We start from the raw sequence: 15318 nt of genomic DNA on the forward strand, positions 1-15318 counted from the left end.
ATTGCAGTTCAATTTTAGTTTTTATAATAAATTAGCAAAAAATTCTGAAAACCATTTTGTTTACTTTGTCATTATGGGGTATTGTGTGTAGGGAAAAACAACCATTTTAATTTTTTAGTAAGGATGTAAATTAACAAAATGTGGAAAAAGTCAAGGGGTCTGAATACTTTCCGAATCATTCTAGCTCTGAGCTAGGCTAACAAGGAAGAGTTTGAGAGTCAGCTATCTATAGAATGTGGCATGCTGTGAGATAAGAGTGCCGACACACATTCATCTAAAAGGAGATTATTAAAAGAAGAAGAAAAGAGTGAAAGACAGGAAACGCAAATGTCTTAATAAGTGGCAAGCTGCTACAAAACTACTTTAGACAGAGGACCTACTGTACCTATTTTGGTAGCAGCTTGCATTACAATACTGTTTATTCATCTGCACAGAAACTTCATGTGGTGTGTGTCAGAAGCTCAGAAAAAAAATAGAAACTGGAGAGAGAAAGCCCCCTCCCCAAAACATAATACCAGTGTTACCAGTTGACGTTATTCTTCAATAACACAAACCCCAATGCAAATCAGGGGGGGGGAAACAGGTTTATTCAAAAGAGGATAAATCATAGATGTTACGCTGAGAGGTAGATGGTTGTTCCTTCCCTGTCCTCAGTGATTCTCTCCATCGAACAGTTCCTTCCCTGTCCTCAGTGATTCTCTCCATCGAACAGTTCCTTCCCTGTCCTCAGTGATTCTCTCCATCGAACAGTTCCTTCCCTGTCCTCAGTGATTCTCTCCATCGAACGGTTCCTTCCCTGTCCTCAGTGATTCTCCCCTGTGATTCTCTCCATCGAACAGTTCCTTCCCTGTCCTCAGTGATTCTCTCCATCGAACAGTTCCTTCCCTGTCCTCAGTGATTCTCTCTACACAGAACAAAGGGACAGCGTGTAGTTTTATAACCCAGCCCTAGCCTGCCTGCGGTTGACCAATTAGAATTCCTTGCAATAAAACTGAGCCAGTGGCCAAATAACAAAGTATCCTATTTCAGACTCAATATATAGACAAATTCCTCCCATGTCTCTGCATTAATCCCCTATTTCCATTGATCGCTAGTACTCTATCGACTTTTAGCCCTCCGTCTCTGCGTTGTGTATTTATCTTCCAAATATTCTTATACACTGGACACAATCCATATTGACAGGTCAAACATTTATAAATTAATAAAAATAATAATAAAAAAAACATGCCCTTTTATATTTTATTTTTAAACTTTTAATTATATAAAAATATTTATTACAACATTCTTCATTTTGCGTGTAATTCATTCAATCCAGTTGATTAATTCATAGGCGTCTGTATTTATAAAGACCCATTTGGTTGGTTTCTACATTATTTAGAGACGAGACTCAGTCCACCTCCCGTTTCAACCAAAGCATGTTTGCATAGTTTCCAGGAGACATAATAACATCTCTGGGCAAGTCTATCCTCCGTTTCACAACGCAGAAACAAAAGTAAAAACAACAACAACAAAAATCTCGCAATATCCCTTTAAATCAAAATGATTAACAGGACAACCATAACTCCTTAAACATCACATGATTATTGATCACATGATCAGTTCATGATGTCACAGAGATGGAACAGTTGCCACATGGTGTAAATATGACGAACAGTTAACATACCAGGAACTCATGACAATAATATCGGAGATCTTATTAAAAGCTGGACGCTGGGAGAGACATACGGAGTGGCAAAACAATTATCTTGCTGTCAGTTCCAGAGAGATGGCTGTAAAAGGGGGGAAAAGAGGTGCTGAGGAAGACGACTTCTGCCCCTCTCTCTCTCTCTCTCTCTCTCTACACACACGCACGTGAAGAGTTGAACACACTCACAAAACATCAAACAATCAATACAATTTGAAACGGTTGCTTGAATGTCTTAGCGTTTTCTTTTGTAAAAGTTTACCATGGTAACCCCGCCAGATCCAGCCATTGACTGTACCCCTCAGCTCTGAGTCAGTCAGTCAGTCCATCCACCAATCAGTCAGTCAGTCAGTCCATCCACCAATCAGTCAGTCAGTCAATCCACCAGTCAGTCAGTCCATCTACCAATCAATCAATCAATCAGTCAGTCAATCAATCAAATCAACTGAAGATAGTTTAGTGTTTGTATATGTATCAGTATACCTACTGTGCATTTCATAACGTATAATTGCTTATGGTAGATTTGCATGGCTTGTGGATTAGATTGGTTGTTTCAACACAATAGTCCAACTGTTACAACTTTTTAAAACAATACCAGCTTTTTTTTCCCCTCCACAGAAAATGATTCATACAAGTGAGTCTTCAGGTAAAAATGTATTAATTTTCTGCATAAAAACAATCAATCAGACAAAGATGAATGGACTGATTAAATGAATCATTACATCGTCAATTGGGAGAAGTGTTAATACAGAACGTGTTGTACAGCTGTAAAATGGGACCTGCTTTTTGTGACAAATCAAGAACATGTATAAAACATTTTTTTTTATTTTTTAATAAACAGTCAGAAGTGAAGAAAGAAAGAAAAGAAAAAAATCAAATTAAAGGGGATCCTGGGATATCCCAGACATCTCAGGGGCAAATATCTGACCCGTGTAGGTCTTCCTAGAGACACTGGTTGAAGCTGTGAGGGGTGACTTGAAGAATATATATGTTATTCATTTGGCACGTCCATTTCAGTTCCCATATAGATTTCCTAACACAACGGCAAAAACATTGTTGTTTCACTCATCGACCAGGGATGAGTATGGAAAGTATGTGTAAAGCCAATGACAATAGAGGCTGGGTTAGAGATGGACTTTCACGTACACACACACACACACGTACACACACACACACACGTACACACAGGCACACACGTACACACACACGTACACACACACACATGTACACACAGGCACACACGTACACACACGCACGCTTAAAACAACTGCAACAGTTATTTTTTAATAAAAACTGAAATTAAAGTGATTAAAGTGTCTTGGCAAAACTCAAAAACACTGTGTGGGCACAGCTAGCTAGCTTCTCAACGTTCAACATGACACATACTAATAAATATGTGATCTACTGCAACACTGACGCGGTCAACGTTTATAAGAAATATGTCAGGGACCATCAACCAGATTCAATTCGCGGGACGATTATTTCTTGAGCGGAAATAATCGTTTTGTTTTTATAAAAACATTTTGCTCTGAAAACTTGGGGAGGGAGGGTGGGGGACGACAAATAGAACCGGGCCGTCAGTTGGGGAACCCTGAAATATGTGATCCACTGCAACAGACGAGGTCAAAGTTCCTACACACTAGGTTTCCCTTCCTTCTTTTACTTCAGTATCTCAGAGACAAAAAAGTAATGAGTTATTATCTCTATATATCATTTCTGTATATTATCTCTGTATATGAACTAATATGCAAAGTTTAGTATCAGGGTTTAATACAGGCTAGTTCTAAGGTTATCAGTGCTTGTTGGGTCTAGTGTTCTATATTCCAGGGGGATGGGGACTATTTCTCTCAGGGGTTTTAAGAGACAAAACTGGTTGGTTATTTTAGACTTGAGTGTGTCTCACGCACACAACAGATTTGAATGGACGGGATTATCCGATTAGATCACGCAAACAAGAAGTGACTGTGATAAACCGTAGTCACATTAAACCAATATCTCCTGTCCTGAGGCAAACCATCTAACCCAACAGAGTTCAGAAAGAAGGGAGGTTGAATGTAACAAGCACCGTTTTCTCCCAGTCTCTCTCAGACTACTGTGAGGGCACACTATCAAGCAGGATCATTGAGTAAGCCAGCTAAATTTGCTGAAATAACTTTCACTTTTTTTTTATAGAAAGACTAGCTTGACATGGATTCAACAAGCAGAAACTCCTAACTCTAATTGCTAGGGGGCTGGCCCACATGGGGGAAAACTCCTAACTCTAATTGCTAGGGGACTGGCCCACATGGGGGAAAACTCCTAACTCTAATTGCTAGGGGGCTGGCCCATATGGGGGAAAACGGCACAGAACAGCTTCTACCTCTGAGGGTTTAGAGCTTGAGGTAGTCACCTCATACAAGTAGTTGGGAGTATGGCTAGACGGTACACTGTCCTTCTCTCAGCACATATTAAAGCTGCAGGCTAAAGTTAAATCTAGACTTGGTTTCCTCTATCGTAATCGCTCCTCTTTCACCCCAGCTGCCAAACTAACCTTGATTCAGATGACCATCCTAGCCATGCTAGATTACGGAGACATAATATATAGATCGGCAGGTAAGGGTGCTCTCGAGCAGGTAGATGTTCTTCACCATTCGGCCATCAGATGTACCACCAATGCTCCTTATAGGACACATCACTGCACTCTGTACTCCTCTGTAAACTGGTCATCTCTGTATACCCGTCACAAGACTCACTGGTTGATGTTTATTTATAAAACCTTTAGGCCTCACTTCCCCCTATCTGAGATATCTACTGCAGCCCTCATCCTCCACATACAACACCTGTTCACTCCCCCCAGTCTGAGATATCTACTGCCTTTCCCATGGCAACACCAGAACAGAAACACACCTTTCCCATGGCAACACCAGAACAGAAACACACCTTTCCCATGGCAACACCAGAACAGAAACACACCTTTCCCATGGCAACACCAGAACAGAAACACACCTTTCCCATGGCAACACCAGAACAGAAACACACCTTTCCCATGGCAACCCCAGAACAGAAACACACCTTTCACATGGCAACACCAGAACAGAAACACACCTTTCACATGGCAACCCCAGAACAGAAACACACCTTTCCCATGGCAACACCAGAACAGAAACACACCTTTCCCATGGCAACCCCAGAACAGAAACACACCTTTCCCATGGCAACACCAGAACAGAAACACACCTTTCCCATGGCAACACCAGAACAGAAACACACCTTTCCCATGGCAACACCAGAACAGAAACACACCTTTCACATGGCAACCCCAGGTGCAGGCCGGACAACGGACTGGATATTGTTCCTCTGAGAAGGGAGACATTCTAATACATACACCACACACACACACACACGTTGAGATTTTGCCACTCCCACATGGCATTGATATGTCTTAAAAAGGTTTCATTTAGAAAATAAATAATACAATTCAATCATATGAATGATAAAACATGAGCACGTTTTCCAGGACAGTTACAGAGGATCTCTGTCCTCTGGCTTCCTTCCCTTTCCCAGACCCCTTCCTCTCCCATTCCTCCCTTCCTGTTAAATCTCCGACGCTGAGGCGATGCGTTTCAAAAGATGTGTCTTCTTGAGATGATGATGATGAAGATGATGATCTGTACCCGAACAGCGACATGAAAGTCGGGGGGGGGCATTTTTTTTTTTTTTGCCTAATTTCCTAAAAGACGGAAGCTTTAACCTTGTTCTCCTTTTTAAGCTGGTACATGTCTAATGAGCATCATTTACTAAAGAGAGGAGAGTGGAAAGAGCCGACTCAGCACCACGTACCCATGTACACTACAGACCACCCTCTAAAATCTACATGTACTGAGAGTTAGTGTTCATAGTATATATCCACATAAATAATATTTACATGATATGCACAGTCTCATAACAGAAGAGTTTTGTAGTCTCTCCCCCTAATACTCTTTCACATGTAGCAATTGCAATTCCCTTCTTCGATTTCTCATCGTCCGAATTAACCTTGCCCCCCCCCTCGTCTCTTCCCTGCAGCGCTCAGCCCTGTCAGTGCTCCCCTCTGCCCCCTGCAGGAGGGAAGGGGGGGTAAACGGTAGCTGGACCGAGGGAAAGAACCCACATCCACAAAGTGTCTCAGAGGAGGGGTGCACGTCTAGGACCTGTCCATGTGATCTAAAAGTTTAAAACGGATGATACTCCTGAGATGTTTTGTGGACATGGGGGTCCAGACATTCCCCAGATCACATTCCATCATAGAGTTAAAATGGTAGGGAAAGAAATGGCTTCAGCCAATGCCGGGGAGTCTGCAAGACCACACATTGGGAGGATGGTGTAGAATTGGGAGCATCACTCTTCAGGAAGGGCGTGGAGACTGACAGCATCACTCCTCAGTGTCGTGGCTCTGGAGGAAGGGCGTGGAGACTGACAGCATCACTCCTCAGTGTCGTGGCTCTGGAGGAAGGGCATGGAGACGGCGTGCTCCTGGGCCAGAGCGGCCAGCTCCTTGAGGAACTCGGAGAAGATGACGGCGCAGTAGACGGCGTTCTTCACCCTCAGAGCCTCCACCTGTTTCTCCAGCCCCGACGCCCCTCCCCCAGTCCCTCCCCGGAACAGGGCACTGTGCAGCGATTGGCCGCCGTCTCGTACGTGCGCCAGGGCAAGCTGGGCGGCGTGGCGTGCCCGCGTGGGGCTGTTGGTGTGTCGCATGATCAGGTCGCCTAGCGAAGGTTTCCGGCTCTTCACTGAAAAGGAGAGAGCAACACACAGCATAGCAAGTGGTTAAGATAAAACAGACTGACAGGACAGGTGGTCAGTTTAAAACAGGTCCGTTATGTCAGTTTAAAACAGGTCCGTTATGTCCGTTTAAAACAGGTCCGTTATGTCCGTTTAAAACAGGTCCGTTATGTCAGTTTAAAACAGGTCCGTTATGTCAGTTTAAAACAGGTCCGTTTAAAACAGGTCCGTTATGTCAGTTTAAAACAGGTCCGTTATGTCAGTTTAAAACAGGTCCGTTATGTCCGTTTAAAACAGGTCCGTTTAAAACAGGTCCGTTATGTCAGTTTAAAACAGGTCCGTTATGTCAGTTTAAAACAGGTCCGTTATGCCAGTTTAAAACAGGTCCGTTATGTCAGTTTAAAACAGGTCCGTTTAAAACAGGTCCGTTATGTCAGTTTAAAACAGGTCCGTTATGTCAGTTTAAAACAGGTCCGTTTAAAACAGGTCCGTTATGTCCGTTTAAAACAGGTCCGTTATGTCAGTTTAAAACAGGTCCGTTTAAAACAGGTCCGTTATGTCCGTTTAAAACAGGTCCGTTATGCCAGTTTAAAACAGGTCCTTTATGCCAGTTTAAAACAGGTCCGTTTAAAACAGGTCCGTTATGCCAGTTTAAAACAGGTCCTTTATGCCAGTTTAAAACAGGTCCGTTTAAAACAGGTCCGTTATGTCAGTTTAAAACAGGTCCGTTATGTCAGTTTAAAACAGGTCCGTTATGTCAGTTTAAAACAGGTCCGTTATGTCAGTTTAAAACAGGTCCGTTATGTCAGCTTAAAACAGGTCCGTTATGTCAGTTTAAAACAGGTCCGTTTAAAACAGGTCCGTTATGTCAGTTTAAAACAGGTCCGTTATGTCAGTTTAAAACAGGTCCGTTATGTCAGTTTAAAACAGGTCCGTTATGTCAGTTTAAAACAGGTCCGTTATGCCAGTTTAAAACAGGTCCGTTATGTCAGTTTAAAACAGGTCCGTTATGTCGGTTTAAAACAGGTCCGTTATGTCCAGAACCATCCAGACTGTAGCAGCCGAACCAGAACCATCCAGACAGTAGCAGCCGAACCAGAACCATCCAGACAGTAGCAGCCGAACCAGAACAATCCAGACAGTAGCAGCCAAACCAGAACCATCCAGACAGTAGCAGCCACACCAGAACCATCCAGACAGTAGCAGCCAAACCAGAACCATCCAGACAATAGCAGCCACACCAGAACAATCCAGACAGTAGCAGCCAAACCAGAACCATCCAGACAGTAGCAGCCACACCAGAACCATCCAGACAGTAGCAGCCAAACCAGAACCATCCAGACAGTAGCAGCCAAACCAGAACCATCCAGACAGTAGCAGCCACACCAGAACCATCCAGACAGTAGCAGCCGAACCAGAACCATCCAGACAGTAGCAGCCGAACCAGAACCATCCAGACAGTAGCAGCCAAACCAGAACCATCCAAACCAGAACCATCCAGACAGTAGCAGCCACACCAGACCCATCCAGACAGTAGCAGCCAAACCAGAACCATCCAGACAGTAGCAGCCAAACCAGAACCATCCAGACAGTAGCAGCCAAACCAGAACCATCCAGACAGTAGCAGCCACACCAGAACCATCCAGACAGTAGCAGCCACACCAGAACCATCCAGACAGTAGCAGCCACACCAGAACCATCCAGACAGTAGCAGCCAAACCAGAACCATCCAGACAGTAGCAGCCAAACCAGAACCATCCAGACAGTAGCAGCCAAACCAGAACCATCCAAACCAGAACCATCCAGACAGTAGCAGCCAAACCAGAACCATCCAGACAGTAGCAGCCAAACCAGAACCATCCAAACCAGAATCATCCAGACAGTAGCAGCCACACCAGAACCATCCAGACAGTAGCAGCCACACCAGAACCATCCAGACAGTACATTACATTTAAGTCATTTAGCAGACGCTCTTATCCAGCAGCCAAACCAGAACCATCCAGACAGTAGCAGCCAAACCAGAACCATCCAGACAGTAGCAGCCACACCAGAACCATCCAGACAGTAGCAGCCAAACCAGAACCATCCAGACAGTAGCAGCCAAACCAGAACCATCCAAACCAGAACCATCCAGACAGTAGCAGCCACACCAGAACCATCCAGACAGTAGCAGCCACACGAGAACCATCCAAACAGTAGCAGCCAAACCAGAACCATCCAGACAGTAGCAGCCACACCAGAACCATCCAGACCAGAACCATCCAGACAGTAGCAGCCAAACCAGAACCATCCAGACAGTAGCAGCCAAACCAGAACCATCCAGACCAGAACCATCCAGACAGTAGCAGCCAAACCAGAACCATCCAGACCAGAACCATCCAGACAGTAGCAGCCAAACCAGAACCATCCAGACAGTAGCAGCCACACCAGAACCATCCAGACCAGAACAATCCAGACAGTAGCAGCCAAACCAGAACCATCCAGACAGTAGCAGCCACACCAGAACCATCCAGACAGTAGCAGCCACACCAGACCCATCCAGACAGTAGCAGCCAAACCCGAACCATCCAGACAGTAGCAGCCACACCAGAACCATCCAGACAGTAGCAGCCACACCAGAACCATCCAGACAGTAGCAGCCAAACCCGAACCATCCAGACAGTAGCAGCCGAACCAGAACCATCCAGACAGTAGCAGCCAAACCAGAACCATCCAGACAGTAGCAGCCAAACCAGAACCATCCAGACCAGAACCATCCAGACAGTAGCAGCCACACCAGAACTATCCAGACAGTAGCAGCCAAACCAGAACCATCCAGACAGTAGCAGCCAAACCAGAACCATCCAGACCAGAACTATCCAGACAGTAGCAGCCAAACCAGACCCATCCAGACAGTAGCAGCCACACCAGAACCATCCAGACCAGAACAATCCAGACAGTAGCAGCCAAACCAGAACCATCCAGACAGTAGCAGCCACACCAGAACCATCCAGACAGTAGCAGCCACACCAGACCCATCCAGACAGTAGCAGCCAAACCCGAACCATCCAGACAGTAGCAGCCACACCAGAACCATCCAGACAGTAGCAGCCACACCAGAACCATCCAGACAGTAGCAGCCAAACCCGAACCATCCAGACAGTAGCAGCCGAACCAGAACCATCCAGACAGTAGCAGCCAAACCAGAACCATCCAGACAGTAGCAGCCAAACCAGAACCATCCAGACCAGAACCATCCAGACAGTAGCAGCCACACCAGAACTATCCAGACAGTAGCAGCCAAACCAGAACCATCCAGACAGTAGCAGCCAAACCAGAACCATCCAGACCAGAACTATCCAGACAGTAGCAGCCAAACCAGACCCATCCAGACAGTAGCAGCCGAACCAGAACCATCCAGACAGTAGCAGCCGAACCAGAACCATCCAGACACCCTCCCTGCTGCTGCCTACCCAATTCCATTCAACCCAGTAACCCTGTGAACAGATGGCACAAATCCCCCAAATCAACTATAACACAGCCTCTGCATTATTCATTCTCTCTAGCTTTCCAATGTGCTACTACAGGCTGTGTGTGTGTGTGTGTGTGTCTCTCTCACCCAGGGAATCAGAGCGTCGCAGGGTGGGTACCCCCATGGGGGAAGAGTCAGCCCAGTCCACCTTGCCCCTGGCAACCAGGTAGCGCTGGGCTTTCCTCAGCATGCCAGGGAAGTCCTCATGGGATGCTGCAAACACCTCAATGCGGTTCTTTACTGAGCCCAGAACCTGAGGAAGGGGAGAGTTGGAGAGGGGGGGAGAGTTGGAGAGAGGGGGAGTTGGAGAGAGGGGGGGAGGAGGAAGGGAGAGAGGGAAGAGAAGGGGAAAGGGAGAGAGAAGAGGGGAGGGAGGGCAGAGAGAGAAGGCAGAGCAGGCAGAGGAGGGAGATGGGAGGGAGGAGATAGGGGAATGAGGAGACAGGGAGATAGTAAGTAATCTGATCATTACAAAAAACATACAGCCATATGGCTTCCAGCTATTCTGGCATATGGTGCATTCAGAAAGTATTCAGACCCTTTTCCACAGTTTCTTACGTTACAGCCTTATTTAAAAATGTATTAAATACAATGTTGTCCTCATCAATCTACACACAATACCCCATAATGACAGTGAAAAAGTGAGAAAAAAAAAGGTTTTGCAAATTTATAATAAATAAATAGAAATACCTTGTTTACATAAGTATTCAGACCCTTTGCTATGAGACTCGAAATTGAGCTCAGGTGCATCCTGTTTCCATTGATTAGTCTTGAGATTTTTTCAACAACTTGCTTGGAGTCCACTTGTGGTAAATTCAATTGATTGGACATGATTTGGAAAGGCACACACCGGTCTATATAAGGTCCCACAGTTGACAGTGCATGTCAGAGCAAAAACAAAGCCAGGATTGTGTCGAGGCACAGATATGGGGAAGGGTACCAAAAACATGTCTGCAGCATTGAAGGTCCCCAAGAACACAGTTGCCTCCATCACTCTTAAATGGAAGAAGTTTGGAACCACCAAGACTCTTCCTAGAGCTGGTCACCTGGTCAAATTGACCAATCAGGGGAGAATGGCCTAGGTTAGGGAGGTGACCTAGAACCCAATGGTCACTCTGACAGAGCTTCCAGAAGGACAACCATCTCTACAGCACTCCACCAATCAGGCCTTTATGCTAAAGTGGCCAGACGGAAGCCACTCCTCAGTAAAAGGTACATGACAGCTTTGAGTTTGCCAAAAGGCAACTAAAGGACTCAGAGCATGAGAAACAAGATTCTCTGGTCTGATGAAACCAAGATAGGAACCTGATCGAACATCTCTGGAGAGACCTGAAAATAGCGTCGTCCAACCTGACAGAGCTTGAGAGGATCTGCAGAGAAGATTGGGAGAAACTCCCCAAATACAGGTGTGTCAAGCTTGTAGCGTTATACCCAAGAAGACACAAGGTTGTAGTCACTCCCAAAGGTGCTTCAACAAAGTACTGAGTAAAGGGTCTGAAAACGTATGTAAATTTGATATTTCAGATGTTTATTTTCTATATACATTTGCAAACATGTCTAAAAACCAGTTTTTGCTTTGTGATTATGGGGTATTGTGATGTCATTATGGGGTATTGTGATGTCATCATGGGGTATTGTGATGTCATTATGGGGTAGTGTGATGTCATTATGGGGTAGTGTGATGTCATCATGGGGTATTGTGATGTCATTATGGGGTATTGTGATGTCATTATGGGGTATTGTGTTTAGATTGAGGGGGGGGGGGGACAATTTAATCCATTTTTAGAATAAGGCTGTAATGTAACAACATGTGGAAAATGTCAAGGGGTCTGAATACTTTCTGAATGTTCTGTATAAACAGTCCATTGAGAGAGCAGCAGAGGGCAGAGGTCAGAGGAGAAAGTGGTCAGCAGTTGAAGGGAACAGAGCGAAGATGAGTGATGGAGGTCAGCAGAGGACAGCCAGGTGATGTTAGGGCAAGAGATTAGAAGAGATGGGCAACTGACCCTTGAGGCAGAATATGGTCATTTACAAAATTACAGCTACTTAGTAAACATCACACAACCCCCAATGTTTGCCTGGAAATATCTACTTTCTAGCAGACCAGGAACACAGCGATGTCTTTCAACCAGACCAGGAACACAGCGATGTCTTTCAACCAGACCAGGAACACAGCGATGTCTTCCTACCTGTATGAGAGACTTTCTACCAGACCAGGAACACAGCGATGTCTTCCTACCTGAATGAGAGACTTTCTACCAGACCAGGAACACAGCGATGTCTTCCTACCTGAATGAGAGACTTTCTACCAGACCAGGAACACAGCGATGTCTTCCTACCTGTATGAGAGACTTTCTACCAGACCAGGAACACAGTGATGTCTTCCTACCTGAATGAGAGACTTTCTACCAGACCAGGAACACAGTGATTGTCTTCCTACCAGACCAGGAACACAGCGATGTCTTCCTACCAGACCAGGAACACAGCGATGTCTTTCTACCAGACCAGGAACACAGCGATGTCTTCCTACCTGTATGAGAGACTTTCTACCAGACCAGGAACACAGTGATGTCTTCCTACCAGACCAGGAACACAGTGATGTCTTCCTACCAGACCAGTAAGTCGCTCTGGATAAGAGCGTCTGCTAAATGACTTAAATGTAAATGTAAATGTCTTCCTACCAGACCAGGAACACAGTGATGTCTTTCAACCAGACCAGGAACACAGCGATGTCTTTCTACCAGACCAGGAACACAGTGATGTCTTCCTACCAGACCAGGAACACAGTGATGTCTTTCAACCAGACCAGGAACACAGTGATGTCTTCCTACCTGTATGAGAGACTTTCTACCAGACCAGGAACACAGCGATGTCTTTCTACCAGACCAGGAACACAGCGATGTCTTTCAACCAGACCAGGAACACAGTGATGTCTTCCTACCTGTATGAGAGACTTTCTACCAGACCAGGAACACAGTGATGTCTTTCTACCAGACCAGGAACACAGCGATGTCTTCCTACCTGTATGAGAGACTTTCTACCAGACCAGGAACACAGTGATGTCTTCCTACCAGACCAGGAACACAGCGATGTCTTCCTACCAGACCAGGAACACAGCGATGTCTTCCGACCTGTATGAGAGACTTTCTACCAGACCAGGAACACAGTGATGTCTTCCTACCTGTATGAGAGACTTTCTACCAGACCAGGAACACAGTGATGTCTTTCTACCAGACCAGGAACACAGCGATGTCTTCCTACCTGTATGAGAGACTTTCTACCAGACCAGGAACACAGTGATGTCTTCCTACCAGACCAGGAACACAGCGATGTCTTCCTACCAGACCAGGAACAAAGCGATGTCTTTCTACCAGACCAGGAACACAGCGATGTCTTCCTACCAGACCAGGAACACAGTGATATCTTCCTACCAGACCAGGAACACAGCGATGTCTTCCTACCAGACCAGGAACACAGCGATGTCTTCCTACCAGACCAGGAACACAGCGATGTCTTCCTACCAGACCAGGAACACAGCGATGTCTTCCTACCAGACCAGGAACACAGCGATGTCTTCCTACCAGACCAGGAACACAGCGATGTCTTCCTACCAGACCAGGAACACAGCGATGTCTTTCTACCAGACCAGGAACACAGCAATGTCTTTCTACCAGACCAGGAACACAGCAATGTCTTTCTACCAGACCAGGAACACAGCGATGTCTTTCTACCAGACCAGGAACACAGCGATGTCTTCCTACCTGTATGAGAGACTTTCTACCAGACCAGGAACACAGTGATGTCTTCCCACCTGTATGAGAGACTTTCTACCAGACCAGGAACACAGTGATGTCTTCCTACCAGACCAGGAACACAGTGATGTCTTCCTACCAGACCAGGAACACAGTGATGTCTTTCAACCAGACCAGGAACACAGCGATGTCTTTCTACCAGACCAGGAACACAGTGATGTCTTTCAACCAGACCAGGAACACAGCGATGTCTTTCTACCAGACCAGGAACACAGTGATGTCTTCCTACCAGACCAGGAACACAGTGATGTCTTTCAACCAGACCAGGAACACAGTGATGTCTTCCTACCTGTATGAGAGACTTTCTACCAGACCAGGAACACAGCGATGTCTTTCTACCAGACCAGGAACACAGCGATGTCTTTCAACCAGACCAGGAATACAGTGATGTCTTCCTACCTGTATGAGAGACTTTCTACCAGACCAGGAACACAGTGATGTCTTTCTACCAGACCAGGAACACAGCGATGTCTTCCTACCTGTATGAGAGACTTTCTACCAGACCAGGAACACAGTGATGTCTTCCTACCAGACCAGGAACACAGCGATGTCTTCCTACCAGACCAGGAACACAGCGATGTCTTCCGACCTGTATGAGAGACTTTCTACCAGACCAGGAACACAGTGATGTCTTCCTACCTGTATGAGAGACTTTCTACCAGACCAGGAACACAGTGATGTCTTTCTACCAGACCAGGAACACAGCGATGTCTTCCTACCTGTATGAGAGACTTTCTACCAGACCAGGAACACAGTGATGTCTTCCTACCAGACCAGGAACACAGCGATGTCTTCCTACCAGACCAGGAACAAAGCGATGTCTTTCTACCAGACCAGGAACACAGCGATGTCTTCCTACCAGACCAGGAACACAGCGATGTCTTCCTACCAGACCAGGAACACAGCGATGTCTTCCTACCAGACCAGGAACACAGCGATGTCTTCCTACCAGACCAGGAACACAGCGATGTCTTCCTACCAGACCAGGAACACAGCGATGTCTTCCTACCAGACCAGGAACACAGCGATGTCTTCCTACCAGACCAGGAACACAGCGATGTCTTCCTACCAGACCAGGAACACAGTGATGTCTTTCTACCAGACCAGGAACACAGCAATGTCTTTCTACCAGACCAGGAACACAGCGATGTCTTTCTACCAGACCAGGAACACAGCGATGTCTTCCTACCTGTATGAGAGACTTTCTACCAGACCAGGAACACAGTGATGTCTTCCCACCTGTATGAGAGACTTTCTACCAGACCAGGAACACAGTGATGTCTTCCTACCAGACCAGGAACACAGTGATGTCTTCCTACCAGACCAGGAACACAGTGATGTCTTTCAACCAGACCAGGAACACAGCGATGTCTTTCTACCAGACCAGGAACACAGTGATGTCTTTCAACCAGACCAGGAACACAGCGATGTCTTTCTACCAGACCAGGAACACAGTGATGTCTTCCTACCAGACCAGGAACACAGTGATGTCTTTCAACCAGACCAGGAACACAGTGATGTCTTCCTACCTGTATGAGAGACTTTCTACCAGACCAGGAACACAGCGA

The 15318-nt window shown here is 45.9% G+C and overlaps 1 protein-coding gene across 3 annotated transcripts in view; it reads right to left on the bottom strand.

Moving 5' to 3' along the window:
• Nucleotides 1–2323: 2323 nt before the first annotated feature.
• The window catches only part of LOC115125602 (FHF complex subunit HOOK-interacting protein 1B-like), a 96801-nt gene continuing 83806 nt past the window's right edge, over nt 2324–15318 (bottom strand). For 2 of the 3 annotated variants that reach the window (XM_065016109.1, XM_065016113.1), the window contains exons 12-13: nt 10026–10191; nt 2324–6435 (exon numbers count right to left, since the gene is read on the bottom strand). In XM_065016109.1, the coding sequence (XP_064872181.1) occupies nt 6125–6435; nt 10026–10191 (477 nt within the window). In that variant the 3' untranslated portion in view covers nt 2324–6124. Of the gene's footprint in view, nt 6436–9349; nt 9904–10025; nt 10192–15318 lie in introns of those variants that run through there. The other variant, XM_065016117.1, reaches the window with a different exon arrangement.

This window comes from Oncorhynchus nerka, linkage group LG3, assembly GCF_034236695.1.
Source record: "Oncorhynchus nerka isolate Pitt River linkage group LG3, Oner_Uvic_2.0, whole genome shotgun sequence".
Lineage (NCBI taxonomy): Eukaryota > Metazoa > Chordata > Actinopteri > Salmoniformes > Salmonidae > Oncorhynchus > Oncorhynchus nerka.